Raw genomic sequence first — 15,864 nt, forward strand, 5'->3', positions numbered from 1 at the left:
CAGCACATCAATGGCTATGCAGGGCAGGAACCTGGACGGGGGCAAGGTAGTCACTCACTACTCCCTAACTTTGAGGGGCACGGTTAACCCCTTGGGCTTTGGTTTGGGTTCATCGAAGTCCTGGAACACCTGGCTGGTTCCAAAGATGCGCTTCAGGGTCCCTTTTGGGACTGAAATCACTTGTGGCTTTAGGATGCGCTGTGAGGGGTCCTCGTCAGGCTCCAGAGCATCCTAAAGCCAAGGGACAGTGATGCTGGAGCAGGCCTCAGAAACAACCAGATCCGCACCCCACTTACACACTCTCCCCATGTACTTTACAGACGGGGGTGGGTCCCAGACACTAGGTAGGAGATGCCATCTGGGATACAGTGGCACCATTCCCCCTAGGGATGATCCAACCCTATCTTCTCTTCTCATACCCAAGCAAGCCTCTTCAGTCCTGCCTCTCTCCCTTTACTATGGCCAGGGTCAGGGCGCTCCTGCTCACACTGACCCTCTGCTCTCCTCCTGATCTTCCTCAGCTCCCACCTCCAGCTGCTGACACTCCAGCTCAGGCCCATCCCAAGCCATAGGCCTCAGGGTCCTGCAGAACCTACCCACTTCTGCCCCAGGCTTTCCCACCTTAGTGAAGACTCATTCCCTGCCAGCCACCTGAGCCAGAGACCTATGTCCCATCAGTTCTCGAGTCCTGTCTATTCCACTTCCTAAAATCTCTCAGATCCCTCCTCGTCTCTTGTATAATCCTCTTGTCTGGGCTAATGCCATCTCTTCCAGGATGCCTGCTCTGGCCATCTCTGTCGTCTCACTTCCCAACTCCTCCATTCTCTGCACCGCAGCCAGGGACTTTCCTGAATTGCACACTGACGCTGCCTCTCCTGTACTTAAAACCTTCCCTGCGGCCCAAGTCTGGGTCTCTTCTACCCTGGCCCTCTTTCCTTGCTATGGCTTTCTCTCAGCCCCCACCTCGCTGGAGTCAGTCATAACTCAGGGTGTCCCTTCCAGGACCTCAGGGCGCTGTGCCAGCTTCCTCGCGGCCCCCTCCCCTCGCGCTCCTCCCACCTCTGATGTTGCTAGGTGCCATCTCCAAGACGCCCACAGGCTCCGCCTATCTGGCCGCGCCCCCGGGAATCCGAGAGCTGTTTAAGCCGGAAGAAGATTAGAAAACTTTTATTAGAAAGGCTGAGGCCTACAGAGGGGAAAAGGACTTGTCCGGTTTCCACAGAGAGGCAGGACCATAATGGAACCAGAACAAGGCTCCCACCTCCTACGCTGGAGGTCAAACGAGGGCTCTGCGAATCTCACAACAAACCTTAAACGGCCACCGTGACGTTGCGCCGCGGAATGCGCGGAGGTGGCCAGACACGCCACCGCCCACCCACTTCCGCCCCTCAGAAGCATGGCGGCCGCGTAGCCCGCCCCGGATTGGGCTTTGGCGGCCGCCTCTGGACAGGTGGTGGCCGCGATTGGCCGCAGGTTGGCTGACGTCAGAGGGCGGGGTCCAGGCAGTGAATGGGCGGCAGCATGCCGCCGCCCGGCCTCTTGGGCCCTGGGCTGTGGATGAATAGGGCCATGAGCTGGTTGGTTTTGGAACCTCGACCCCCGGGGAAACGGTGGCTGGTGAGTGGAGTGGGGGGGCAGTGACGTAGGAGCTCCTGGGGCTTCGGTTTTGCCATTGTCTCCGGTGCAAATTCCTTGCTCACTTTTTGTGTTTTTGAATCTGGAAAATGAGTCCAGTACCCCTACGGGCTTCAAACTATTCAGAAACTCTGCTCCTGTATCAGACAGAGCGCCCTGCCCGCCCGGCCTGCGGGGCACCAGTTTCCACTCAGCCTTCTCGAGTTTCCAGGGGGTTTGGGGCCTCTCTCCTCGCGCCGCTTCCTCACCCCGGCCCTTGCTCTCAGTTTCCACTCCTCTGCTTTGAGTCTCAGCGGGCGCCGTGAGATCGGCGGTGGGGAGAGTTGACAGTCCTCAGTTCCCCCGGTGCCGCCCGCAGGTGGCCGGCCTGGGGAACCCCGGACTGCCCGGCACGCGGCACAGCGTGGGCATAGCAGTGCTGGGACAGCTGGCACGGCGGCTGGGTGTAGCTGAGAGCTGGGCGCGCGACCGGCGCTGCGCCGCCGACCTCGCACTGGCTCCGCTCGGGGATGCCCAGGTGGTCCTCCTCCGGCCTCGGCGGCTTATGAACGCCAACGGACGCAGCGTGGCCCGAGCCGGTGAGTGAGGGCTCCGGGGCCAGAGAGGGGGCCCTGGGCTGTAGCAGACCTCCCTATTGACCTGCAAGTGCCACATGGCTTTGGGTACTTGTAGGGGCCTCAGTTTCTTTATATGTGAAGTGGGTCTATTCTGGCCCCACTTTATGGGAGCCGAAAGTGGGGACCGGGTCCCTATAGGCAGATCCTGAAGTAACCAAGGCCACTGTCTCCATTTTGCCAAGCGGAGCTGTTCGGGCTGACTGCTGAAGAGGTCTACCTGGTGCATGATGAGCTGGACAAGCCCCTGGGGAAACTGGCTCTGAAGTTGGGGGGCAGTGCCAGGTAAGGCCCTGAAACAGTCAGGGTGGGGTAGGGACCCTGGCCTGACAGTTGGTGTGGCAGTAGGGGTGCTGACCTCAGTCTGGGCAAGAGATAGGGGCAGGGAGGTGTGGAAGGGCACTGACCCCAGGGAGGTACTAATTGCCCTTCCCATATCTCTTGAAGGGGCCACAATGGAGTCCGTTCCTGCATTAGCTGCCTCAACTCTAGTGTGAGTCTGCCCCCACTCTGTCCTGCACTGGGGCTGGTGTGTCACCATGGACCCCCCAACACTCTGAGTTCACCAAAGCTCCCTCTGCCTTTCTGTCTCCTCCACAGGCAATGCCGCGGCTGAGGGTGGGCATCGGACGCCCAACACACCCCGACGAGGTGCAGGCTCACGTGCTGGGCTGCTTCTCCCCAGCAGAGCAGGAGCTGCTGCCTCCACTGCTGGAGCGTGCCACTGACTTGCTCCTGGATCACATCCGGGAGCGAAGCCAGGGGCGGCCCATGCTGGGCATCTGATGCCATGGACATGGCTGCCAACCTGACTGCGATGCCCATATGCTCACCCATGTCCACAGAGCTGCCACGCCAACCTGCAGTATCCACTCTTTATATAACTCTTTTTCTCTGGGTTGCTGCAGGCAGCCCATGGAATAAAGGGGGGACTGTGGCCAGAATGGTCCATTTCTGGGGTAAGGAGTTAGTCTTCTTTCAATATCCTACTTAGGATGCACGCAAACTTCAGGAAGACTGAATTTTTTGAGCCTTCTTGGATAACCGAAGCAGTGAACCTGTAAGATTAAAGATGCAGGCTTGGAAGCTGAGGCTTCCTCTGGGATGCCTACCCTTACTCTGCCTGTAAGGGAGGAAATGCCTTAGTTGATTGAGGCCTTGCCACACCTTTCTTCAGCCCATTTTACAGATGGGGAGATGGAGGTTCAGAGCATTCCAGCCACATCCGCATGGTCACACAGCTGCGGTGTGGCAGAGTCCTGATTCACGCTCAGGGCTGGCTGCACCTGGGGCCCCTGGCACCCTCACCTCAGGGTTGCTGTATGCCTGGAGGGTTCCTACGCGGCTGGTGTGTGAAAGCAGCCTGAGGTCCTGAGGGTTGGGCGGGATGTGGGTCCGGCGCGGCACCAGGCCCAGGTCCCCTGGCTGGTAAGGGGTGATGCCAGACAGCTGCTGCAGCAGAGACCCCATCTTGGGTAGTTGGGTGCTGGGCAGGCTGTGAGGAGGGGGCTGGCGTCATCACCTCCATTTCATACATGAGGAGGCTGAGGCTCAGAAGCTTTTTGGAGAACCAGGCTTCTGGCCCGTGATTGGCTGGGGACAGCCCCTGGATGTGTCCCATGGCTGCTTCCCTTTGCCATGCTCCCCCTGACTATCTTCTCTGAGGCCACACATGGCCACCTGCTCACCTCTCCGTGGGTAGGCCTTGGAGATGGGCCTCCCAGTGGGAATACACAGCCATCTGTGGGTTCAGGGCTATGGATGAGCTGAGCATGGCCAGCAGCTGCTGCAGCATCTCTTTACGCTGCAGCTGGAAGACCACATCGAAGTCCCCATTCTCCTGCTCTTCTGAGTGCATCTGCCGGCAGGGGTGAGCTCGTGGGGTCAGGCCCATAGTGGCCCCAACACCCACTGTAGGAAACCCCAACCCCAGTGCCCATTTTTTCAAAAGTGAGACCCATCCTTTAAATGGGAGGACTGAGGCCCAAGGCCTTTGAGGCCCTCAGAGAAGAAACCCAGCTCTTGTGAAACACTGAAGGGCTCCTCCAGAACCAGAAGAGGATGGGCTTGCCAGGGATCTCTCCGGGGAAGAGGGGGCCTCTGACCCGGCCCAGCCTCCTCCAACAGCTCCCAAGCTATTCTCTTAGCAGCTTCTGACCCTGGCCAGCCTCTTGCTTTCACCACTTCCTGCTCACCTGCACAATGTCCTGTAGAAAGGAGGTGGCCTGGTTCAGGGTCATCTCCAGGCTAGCCCGAACCTTCTGCTCTTGGGTCAGCTCCTGCTGCAGCTGCTGCACCTTGGCCTGCTGCTGCTCCATTTGCAGGTTCAGCTGCTCTTTCTGGCTCCTGGGTCCAGGATGGGACAGTCAGCAGCCCTCCTGCCTCCTTGGGCCCTGCCATCTCTCTGGCCCCAGAGGAGCCAGCATCCAGCCCCAGGCCTCATCCTGTCTGACAGATGAGGCCTCTCTTAAGAGGATGTCACTGACCCATATCATGTGACAAACAAGGGACTGAGCTCAGTCCTGCCCCCCCCGCCCCCCGCCATGGGCCCCACCTCAGTGCCTGGTTGTCCTTCTGCAGTTGCTGGACCTTCTGCTCCAGGTGACCCAGCAGTCGGTGCAGCTTTCTCACCTCTGCTGTGCCCTGTTGCTGCTGGCGACACTTCTCAGTCAGCATGAAGATGATCTGCAGGGGCGACAGGGGCCTTTAGCCAGCCTTGCCTCCCCAGCTTCACACCATCAGAGTTCCTTGACCGTTTGGACAGAGGCCAGCCAATGCCCCAGGAGAGGGAATAACCAGCTGGGGGGCCCAGCACCACTGCTGGGCAGAGCCCCAAACTTCCCAGGGATAGGCTTCACTCTAACAAGTTGTGGGGGCTCTAAAACAAGTGAAGAAAAACCGGAGCTGGGCCCAGCATCCTGCAGCCCCCATGGGGGGACCCTCCCCTCACTGCTGCATCTCCCCATTATTTTTCCAGCCCGGGGTCTACCCTGCCAGGCTGTTCCCTTCCCCCAGTAGAGCAGGGCCCCTAGGGTTCCCTCCTCTGTGTGCCATACGCCCTGTGACAAGGGCTGGGTGGGCGCACCTTCTGGTGACCTCTGCTTTGCCTGGCCATGACCTTCTGGGTGTCTTCCAGCAGCTCCACCTGTTTGTACAGGGTGCCTTGGATGCCCTGGAGCTGTTCGTTCTCTTGCAGCAGCTGCATGCCGTGCCGGGACAGCTTGGACAGCTGTATGGAAATGGTGCTGTTCTCCTGGATGGCCCGCTTTGTGGTCTCCCACATCTGACTGCTGGCTACCTTGCGGAACTCATTGGCCACCACGTTCACGCGCTGGATGATCTCCTTCTTTAGTCTGGTCAGGAAGGGCAGGAGTGAGTGGGAACCAGGCAGGGTGGGCGCAGGCCCCGGCACCCCTCATGTCCTGTGAGGGCAGGACCACAGGAGGGGGCGGGGCCACGGGCAGGAATTGTTTCACTGTAGACCCTTTTGTACCTTTTGAATTTTAAACCGTATCAATGTATAATTACCTATTAAATATAATCTAAATCACTAAGTGGCAAGACAAAGTCCAGAGGCTCTCCAGTGCCAGTGTGAGGCTGGGGAGCTTATTCATTTTTCTCCCATTCCTCCAAAAATTACCAGTCAGGATTCTGGGGAGTAGTCAGCTAGGTTGGGGAGCTAGTGACCTAGTCCAATCCCCCACCCCCACCCCCCAGTTAGAATCTGAGGCCTGAGGTCTGGGATGTGCTTGGCTGCAGTGATAAAGGCCCTACAGGGTGCTGGCCCAGCACCTGGCCTGCCCACCTGTCCTTGTCCAGCACGGACTTCTTCTCCAAGTTGTATACATAGTCCTTGTAGTTGTTTTCCTGCTTCTGCAGCTGGTCCTCCAGGGTCGTGAACTTGTCCGTGAGCTCCTCTTTCTGCAGCCGGAACTCCTCCAAGGCTGCCAGCTTTCCCCCTGGCACCACAGGGTACAAGGCCTAGTGATCCCCCCCCCCACTTCCTGCAAGTCCTCCTGTCCTTATGTTTCCTGATCCAGGGGACTGGAACCCTGTCCTGCCCCCATGCTTTTGCCCACTGTTATCTGGAACACCCCCCTCCACTAATCTTAGGAAGCCTCATTCAGGTTCTACCCCTCCAAGAAGTCTCCCTCCACACTCTGCCCCCTCTCACAAAAAACATTTGAACACCTCTGGGCCAGGAACGCATGACGTCATGAGAGCCTCACGACAGCCTTTGCAGCTGGGTGACCTTGGGCAAGACCCACTTCACCTTTTTGAGGTGTTTCCTCATCTGCATACGGGGTGACAGTATTTCTTGCCTCGCAGGATTGCCGGGACAATTCAGGAAGAGAATGTGTGCGAAGTAGCACAAGCTGTCGTTACTCAAAATTGAGGGTCAGAGAGGAGAAGTACTTGCCCAAAGTCACAAAGATAGTGGTAAGGCTGGGATTTGAGCCCAAAGAGCCAGAGCCCCGATTTCCTGCATTGTGGTGTGCGCCCACCCACAGGCTGGCCCACCAGAGCCCCCTCACCAAGGATGATGTTCTCCGTGGTGAGCTGGTCCTTGGTCTCCTGGAACTCGTGGCGCACCTGGGCTAGCTGGGCCTCGAAGGCATCCTTCTCCATCTCCTTGGCCAGCTGCAGGCTTTGGAGCTGCTCATTGAGGTCGGTGATCTCATCCACCCGCTGGTTGAGCGTACGCTTGAGGAAGGCCACGATCTCCTTCTTGTTGTTGGCCAGCTGTTCGAACTCCTGGCGGAACAGCTTCTCCTGCACAGACAGCTCATCCCACTTCCGCTGGTACCTGGGGTGGGCGGTGCATGGGTCCTGGGGTCTGCGATACGGGGGTGATCCCCAGGGTGGGGCCAGGCAAGCCAGGCGTCCAGTATAGCTGGGCCCACTCTCCCGGACTTTCCTCACCCACACACGTCCCCTCTCTCCTTAGTAAAGGAGCTTTGAGGCTCCTCCCCATCTGAACCCAGCCTCTTCTACAACCATGCCCCCTGAAAGAGTCAACACTTTATGAAGTCCTCACCGTGTGCCAGGTGCTGTGCTAAGAACTTTACGTTCATTACATCACTAGAAAGCAAGCTCTCGAAGACAGAGCCCTTGTCTGTTATGTTCACAGCTGTGTCCCTAACACCTAGGATGGTACCTGGTACATGCTAAGTGCTCAGTATATTTGCTGAATCCTCACAACAACTGGTAAGGAAGTAGGTACTATGGTGCTTATGCCCATTTTACAAAAAAGGAAACCGAGGCTCAGAGAGGTGAAGGGAACCCCTAGTTAGTAAGTAGCAGAATAAGGACTTGAACCCAAGTCAGTCTGACCCCAAAGCTGAGGCTCTTAACCACAGTGCCAGCTGCCATAGTGGGCTGGCCCTGCACCAGTCCCTAACACTTCAGCATTTCCCATTTCCAAGCCTTTGCAACCGCGGTCCCATCTGCTGTGACATTTCCTTACCCTTTTCCATTGAATGAACCCTGGTGTTGCCACATTTTGGCCCTTTCTTGGACGCACTCCTCTAGACTGGCCCTATGCCACTGGGATCTGATGTGTGTGTTTTCTCCACTTGGCAGACACGGTATCTCCTCTACCTCTGTATTCTTGGAGCAGAGGGCTTGGCAGATAGTATGCACCCAGTAACTGTCTGCCGATTCTTCAAATACATTCCATCTGGTCTCTCAACTCGAGGGAAGCTTGAGAATTTTTAAGAGCATCATGTAATCGATGTACTGGTTTTCAGTGGAATCACTGATAGAAGTTATTTGCAAGATGTTTTATAATTCATGCATGGCTACTGCACACAGACCACTGGAGTAGGGAGATGAATGAGCTGCTTTGTGGAGTGCAGACATGGTCTGACGCTGTGTGATCAGCCTTAGCTCACTCAGGAAGCAGGCTACCTGGGGGAGTCACAGAGGCCAGTGTTCCTGTCCTGGAGCCTCCTCCTCCTGGGGGTGATTTCCCCTCTCTGAGCCTCAGTCCCCCTACCTGTGCAACGGGGATGACCTCAGGACCTCTTCTGGGATTGTTATGAGGACTCTGGGAGCAGAAATGGGATGAGGAATCCATTTTCCCTCAAAATCTCAAAGCCTCCCAATGCTACCTATGGGGAAACTGAGGCTGGGGGTAGAGTGGGTCCTGGGCATCACATGGAAGGTCAGTGGCAGAGCCCAGGTCAGAACACAGGCCTAGGGACTCCTGGCTGAGGCTGCACAACGGCCACCTCTGAGGGGGCTCCTGACCCCCACCAGGGCTTAGCACTGCCAGAGCAGGACTAGCTTCCCTTCCCTGCCCACCCACCCACCGGGCCAGCCTGTCTTCCAGGTCTCGGATCTGGATGTGGTAGAACTCCCGGGTCTCCGTGTCGAAAACCGGTTCCATGTTGGCTGTGTTGGGATCCTTCTTCCCCCCTTTCTTCTTCTTGATCTCGAGCTCCTTGCCCCCCTTGCTTGCCTTCTTTTTGGGAGCCATGGCTGGTAGCAACCACTGCCTGTAGGGGCTCTTTAAGAGGCTAGGTGGTTGCTAAGGCACTTGACTCCATACATAGTAACAAGCTGAGGGAGTGAGACTGGGTTTAAAGGGACCCTGCCCTCTTCTTAGCTGAGCTGCGGACTGGTGACCAGCCTCTCCCTCCAAGGCAGGCAACTGACCATGTCTGAGACCAGGTTGCTAGACTCTTGGGGGCACTCTTTTGGGCTCTGAGATAACCCCTTCTTCCCCCAAGTGGAAATCAGAGATGTGGGGAATATCAATCACCCAAACCTACTACCCTTGAGTTGATTCTGACTCACAGTGACCCTGTAGGACAGAGTAGAACTGTCTCAGAGGGTTTCCAAGGCTGTAAATCTTTGCGGAGGCAGACTGCCATATCTTTCTCCCAGGGAGTGGCTGGTTGGTTCAAACTGCTGGCTTTTTGGTTAGCAGTGGAATGCTTAACCAGTGCACTACCAGGGCTTCCTTGTGGAATATCAAAAAAAAAAAAAATTTTTTTTTTAGGCCCTAGAAATTACTATCCATTCCCTTTGGCAGATCAGAAGATGGAGGCTCAGAGAGATGTGGGGACTTCCCCAAGCCACCCAGGACCAGAAGCCTGTCACCTGGCCCTGGGCCAAGGAGCGCCTCCCCTGAGGCCTCAGACCATGTGGCTCACAATTGGTGATGCAGCCCCATCATTCTGTCCACTTCGCCCAAAGCAGAGGGTAGGGAGAGCAGTACGGTAAGAAATAGACATTTAGTGTCAGGGGCTTCTGTGCTGTGGTCCCAGGACCTAGCACGTCCCTATTCAGTGGCTGGTTCAGGTTTTTTCACACAACTTGGTGCAGGTGGTGCATCTGCCCAGTGCTGACACTGGGCAAACCAAGGCCTGTACTGTGGCTTTGGGCTGGGTTGCAACAGCCTGGGGCTGGGGGAGGTGAAGGTGGGAGATACCTGCTGGCCAGCTGCCCAGGTTGGCAGCTGTGTGCCCCAGCCAGGCTCTGCCCCTCCGTCTCTGTAAAAATGCCTGGAGGGCAGAGTCTGACCTCTTCTGTCTTCACAAGGGGGAGGAAGAATCAAGATCAACAGCCCAAAGCTGATTCCTATGAGGTGGAGGTCACACATGCCTTCTCCCTCCGTAGTCTTTACCAATTCCAGCACCAACCATCTCTCCCACAGCACTCTCTACTTTTCTGTTGGGTTTGATAATTCATTGCAATGACCACACAGAACTCATAGACAATACTTATGATTATGGGGTTTATTGGGGAAGTTAACAGTTACAATTCAGGCTCAGGAACACTCAGGATACAGTTCTTCCATCAGGACAGCCTCTTCCCAGCCATGCTTGCAGGCACGCCTTCTCCCTGGCCCTTGGCCTTTGCCCAGAGGCACTTGGCTTTCTCTCTCCATGGGCTGGGAAGCCCACCACACTGTTTCCTGCTGCTGGGTTTCTGCTGTCACTTCTTGCTGCCTTCAGTGTTACAGCTCTCTCTCTGTCTCCTGGTTCCAGGAGCTTCTTATCACAGGGATCCCCAGTCCAAAGGACGCGCTCTCCACTCCTGGCTGTTGTTCCTTGGTGGTGGTAGAATCCTCTCTCTCTCACTCTCACCTTTGGGGTGGCTAATTTCAAGCCTAGCGGGATGGCAAAACTGACCAGTCCTTTTGGTGGGCCACAATTACCCTATCTGCACAGTCCCACCCAAGTGATTGGGTTAGAAGACCATGGCCAGAAAGGCCACACAAAAGGGATCAATTGCACTGCTCTTTCTCTTAGCCCTCATCTCACTGCCAGCTGCCTGTTTGCATGCTTGTCCACCACCAGTCCAGGTGCTCACTGGGACAGCGGCCAGGTCCTCATCAAACATATTGTCCTAGTGCTTGGCTATAGCTCTGTCCTGAAAGTCTGGTGAATAGAGAAAGGGAAGCTCATCACTACCTCAGCAAATGTAGCTTGTTTTAGGGGCTAGATCTTGTGAATGGTAGGATCCTTGGGTGGCAGCAGAGGGATGAGAGCCTTTGGGAGTTGGTGAGGGTAGGTGTTTACTATTGGCCAATGAGGCTGATTGGAGCAGTGGTTGGTTACAGGGGGCCCAAGTTAGGGTACTGTCTCTTATAGCCAGTGTGACCTTGCGCCAGTGGCCTAACCTCTTAGCTGGTTAAAGTGGGGAGAGTAACAGTACCTACCGCTCAAAGACTGTTCTAGGGACTGAGTGAGACCTTGTCTGTAAAGTTCATAGCATGGCCCAGTAGGCGCTCAATAAGTGGTGGCCAATGTTGTCATTAGCAGAGCAAGTAAGTGAAGCTCCAGCCTGCTTTGTGGGTTGGGCAGCCTTTAGAATTTCCAATACCTCTGTACCCCCCACCTATAGAGATCTCTTTGTTTCCCAGAGTGTCTGTTCTCTGCAGACTAGAGCAGCCTGGGAAGGCAGAAACATGATTGGCAGAGGGGAACAAGCACCCACACTTGCGCACTGGCTTCGGCCTTTGCATGAACCTTTTTTTGGTGGAGCCCCATGGCAGTGCAGTGAGCTCTGCCTTACCAAGACTGCTGAGCGGTGACACTGAGGCCCTAGAGGAAAGAGGCCTGGCCCAGTGACCAAGACCCAGGGGCTGACAGTGGGGCTGCCCCTCCAGCCCAAAGAAATGTTACTCTTGAACCCACCCCCCCCCCCACTCCTCTGCCTTCTCACCACCCCTGTGGGCAGCTTCTCCAACAGGAGTCTTAGCAAGGGTTCCCCATGGTGTCCACCAGCTGCCCTTTCTTCCTCCCCATTCTTCCCCAACTTCTACTTTCTTTTACCCATCTCAGGGAGTAGCTCTGAGTTTCCAGCCCGATTGGGCAGTGTGGCCAGCAGCCCCCTAAGGCAGCCTGGAGCCTACAGGTGATGTCAGCTCTGAGACCTGTACTCTGCTCTTTCTGAGCACCAGGCTTGCTCCACAGGGCAGGGATAGACTTATTAGTGTGGCTGAGTCATATAGCACTAGTGACCAATGGGGCTACTAGACCAGTCTCCCTGTGATGAGGACAGGTTGGAGGGATATCCTTTTCTGGGATTTGCTTGGGGATTCTCACCAAAGCTCCCTATTTTGGGGCCTCAGGCCATCTTGAACTGCCTTCTGTGTCTTCCTTTTGGGACTGGTGATGGCGGGTCTGGAGTTAAGGGACCAGCTGCAGGACCACTAAGTGCAGAGGCCCCTCCAGCAGCTGGGTCTTTGGAGAGGAGCTGGCATAGCACCTGCAGCTCAGCAGAGTGCAGCATGAGCCTACGGTGGCCGGTGGGGCCGGGGCTCTTCTGCCTCTGTAACAGAGTATCAGGCCCTGGAGGGAAGGAAGCCTAGGCTCCATGGAGATAGGGAGGCCGGGCCTCTATAGAGCACATTACATAAACCAAAAACCAAACTTACTGTCATTGAGTCGATTCCAACTCATAGTGACCCTATAGGACAGAGTAGAACTGCCCCATAGGGTTTCTAAGGCTGTAAATGTTTGTAGGAGCAGACTGCCACATCTTTCTCCTGTGGAGTGGCTGGTGGGTTTAAACTGCTGACCTTTCGGTTAGCGGCCAAGTGCTTTAACCAGGGCTCCTATAGAGCACGTGCCATGGCAGGGATTAACTCAGAGTATATGTGTGTGTGTGTCTGTGAGTGTGTGATACCTGTCCTCCACTGTTGTAAACTCATGAAGGCCCAATCTGTCTCGTTTGTCCATCCCCAAAGCCTAAAACGAAGGTTGGCGCATAGTAAGTGCTCAGTAAGCATCTGTTAACTGACTGAATAAGATAGCAAGGCGTGGGATTTCTGGAATGGCTAAATAAGGAGCTTCATGGACCCTCTCCCCAGCAAAACAACAATTTAACTGGTGAAGATTATAAAACAAATGATCATTTGGAGTCTCTGAAAATTGTCCTAAGGGTGTTCAGCAAAGGGAGAAACATTCCTTTAAGAAATCTACTAAATTTCCATAAGAACAGTGAGAGTCAGTAGCATTGGTGTTACGCCGAGCAACCTCACCCACCCCCGCTCCACCTCTGTGGTACAGAAGCTTTATCTGAGGTGTTCTACTCTAGGCAGGTGTGGCCAAGAAGACAGGGTTCCTTCTCCTCCCAGCCCCCAGTCTGGGGCTACAGTTTCACCCCGGGAGGGGCAGGTGCTGGCATTTCTCCCTCTCCCCACCCTCCAAGCCCTATGTTGCAGAAGCTCTATTCCCAGCAGGTGCAGCAGAGATGACCCGTCTCCCTTGCCCCACCCAGCCCCCCACTCTTAGGGCAGAAACTAGGGAGGTGCCACACTGGGAGGGGCAAGCCAAGAAGACCAGGGGCTGCCACCCACCAGTGCCCACTGGTAGAGTGGGTGTCAGTCGAGGAAGAGTAAGTCCTGCCCCAGCTCTGGTGCAGTGGCACAGGGATTCTGCCCCGGGGATGGGCAGGCCATGAGGACAAAGAGCTCCACAGCTCCATCTGCGGGGACTGACTTTATTTGGATCCAAGTTTGGAAAACTCCATGCCTAAGGGCATGGTCAAAAACAATGGAGGACCTCCCCAGCCTATGGCCCCTCGGACACTCTGCTAACTCAATACTGACACCACTCCCAAAGCCCACTTTTCAGACAAAGATTAGACAGGCCTATAAAACAAACAATAACGCACGTGAGGAACGTGCTTCTTAGTTCAATCAAATATATGAGACCATATGGGCAGCTCCTATCCAAAAGCAAGACAAGAAGGCAGGAAGGGACAGGAACTGGATGAGTGGACACAGGGAACTCAGGGTGGAAAGGAGGATCGTGCTCTCACATTGTGGGGGTTGCAACCAAGGTCACAAACAATATGTGTACAAATTTTTGAGTGAGAAATTGAGCTGTAAACTTTTACATCAAGCACAATAAAAAAATAAAAACAAACAACAACAAAAAACAATGGAGATCTTGGTGGAAAGCAATTAAGAGGAGGCTGGAGTCCTGGTGGCGCTGTGGTTTAGAATTTGGCTGCTAACCTAAAGGTTGGTATGAACTCACCAGCTGCTCTGTGGAAGAAAAATGTGGGAGTCAGCCTCCGTAAAGACTTGGAGCCCTGGTGGCGCAGTGGCTCTTACAGCCTTGGAAACCCTACGGGGCAGTTCTACTCTGCCCTTTCATGTCACCATGAGTCGGAATGCACTCAAGGGCAACGGGTCTTTGGTAGCTTCATGAAATGAATGGCAGAGCAGCAGATGTTGAATAGAACCAAGGAAAGAGACAGCCAAGAGGAGCACACCTGGGATTATTGTAGTCAACTCTGAAGGTCAGGTAGGCTATGCACTAGGCTGCACCCACTCAGAAGCAATCGGAACAGGACAGGGGCTGGCTTGAAAGCACTGCCAAGGCACACACGGACCCATCAACACAGAGCTGGGACCTCACTGGCACCAGGGGCTGAAACACTCTGAGCAAATGCTGAACAATAAACTGCTCTGACCCAGGGGTGACTCCTAGGCATTCAGGCTTTAAGATAATATCACAGACATCCCTGGGAGGCAGGGAGAGTGTGTGTATGCCCAGGGCTGGACCCTTTCTGGAAGGATCAGAGAGGGGATCTCCAAGCTTGGTGTCCCTGGCTGAATGTGGGACAAAACACTTGAAGAATTACCTGAACTGTGATAGCAACCTCCAAGCCATACACACACCAATGGTAAAGGCTAAAATCCGACAGTAAATACAATGGGCTTAACCGCAGCCTTTGATCAGTTAGTGGCCAGGAGCGACCCGTAGAGGAAAAAATCTCAGCTGAGACATCAGAGCGCTGAGGGAACTAGCTTCACAGAATTTGTTTAGCCAAGTAACTAAATAAGCAACCGAGCAAACTGGGTTGTTGGTAGAAGTGGAGAAATTGGACTTCAAAATTAAAAACTTTTTTGCATCAAAGGACATCAAGAAAGTAACAAGACAACCTGCAAAATGGAATAAAATGGTTGCAAATCATACATCTGGTAAGGGATGTTGTCTTAGGCTAGGTATTTTAGAGAAGCAAAACCAGTGAGGTATATATATATATATATATAAAAACCTGTTGCCATCAAGTTGACTCTTAGTGGCTCTATAGGACATAGTAGAACCGCCCCATAGGGTTTCCAAGGTGTGGCTGGTGGATTCGAACTGGTGACCTTTTGATTAGCAACTGAGCTCTTAACCACTGTGCCACAAGGATTCCAAAAAAAAATCCAATTAAAAAGTGGGCAAAGGATCTGAATAGACATTTCTCCAAAGAAGATATACAGGTGGCCAATAAGCACATGAAAAGATGCTCAACATCCTTACTTATCACAGAAATGCAAATTAAAACTACAGTGAAATGCTACTCGACACCAACTAGAATGGCTGCAATAACAAAAAGACAGATATTAACAAGTGCTGGCAAGGATATGGAGAAACTGGAATCCTCCCTTGCTGCTGGGTATGTACCCAAGAGAAATGAAAACTTATATCCATACAAAACCTCATACATGAATGTTCACAACAGGAAAAAAGTGGAAACAACCCACATATCCATCAACTAATAAATGGATAAACACAATGTGGTATATCCATACCACAGAGTACTGTTCGGCAATAAAAAGGGTTGAAGTATTGATACATTTCACAATTTGGATAAACCTTGAAAACATTATACTAAGTGAAAGAAGCCAGTTACAAATCAACCATATATTGTATGATTCCATTTGTATGAAATGTCCAGAAAAGGCAAATTTATAGAGACAAAAAGTAGATTAGTGATTTCCAGATGCTGGGAGGAGGGTTGGCTGGGAGAAGGAATGGGGAATGATAGCTAATGGGCACAGGGTTTCTTTTTGGGTTGATGAAAATGTTCTAAGATTAGATGGTGGTGATGGTTGCACAACTAAAAATATACTAAAAGATAATGAGTTGCACACTTTAAACGGGCGAATTTTACGGTATATAAAATAAATGTCAATTAAGCTCTTTAAAAAAAAAAAAAAAAGACAGAATGGAGGCAGTATGTGGACTGGGCTTGAATTTCACTCTACCCCTTACCAGCACTGAAACCTTGGGCAGGTGGCTTCACCTCTGTGAGCCTAGATTTTTCCATCTGAAAAATAAGGGTGTTAACAGTGCTGGTTCACAGGTGATTATGA

General features: G+C 53.7%; 2 protein-coding genes across 2 annotated transcripts; one reads left to right on the forward strand and one right to left on the reverse strand.

Annotated features, from left to right (window-relative positions):
- Positions 1-896: 896 nt before the first annotated feature.
- Positions 897-5,799, forward strand: PTRH1 (peptidyl-tRNA hydrolase 1 homolog). The gene is made up of 5 exons (XM_064291396.1): positions 897-1,617; positions 1,994-2,213; positions 2,435-2,534; positions 2,697-2,742; positions 2,850-5,799. The coding sequence occupies exons 1-5, from the start codon at positions 1,510-1,512 to the stop codon at positions 3,033-3,035; spliced, it is 660 nt and encodes a 219-aa protein (XP_064147466.1). The 5' UTR covers positions 897-1,509; the 3' UTR covers positions 3,036-5,799.
- Positions 3,483-8,973, reverse strand: CFAP157 (cilia and flagella associated protein 157). Its single transcript, XM_023545305.2, has 8 exons — positions 8,564-8,973; positions 6,785-7,056; positions 6,055-6,208; positions 5,335-5,602; positions 4,804-4,934; positions 4,445-4,595; positions 3,938-4,107; positions 3,483-3,744 (listed from the first exon to the last, which is right to left on the reverse strand). Exons 1-8 carry the CDS (start codon positions 8,728-8,730, stop codon positions 3,483-3,485), a joined length of 1,575 nt encoding a protein of 524 aa, XP_023401073.1. The 5' UTR covers positions 8,731-8,973.
- Between the last annotated feature and the right edge of the window lie 6,891 nt (positions 8,974-15,864).

The sequence above is a fragment of the Loxodonta africana genome, chromosome 9 (assembly GCF_030014295.1).
Source record: "Loxodonta africana isolate mLoxAfr1 chromosome 9, mLoxAfr1.hap2, whole genome shotgun sequence".
Taxonomy (NCBI): Eukaryota; Metazoa; Chordata; class Mammalia; order Proboscidea; family Elephantidae; genus Loxodonta; species Loxodonta africana.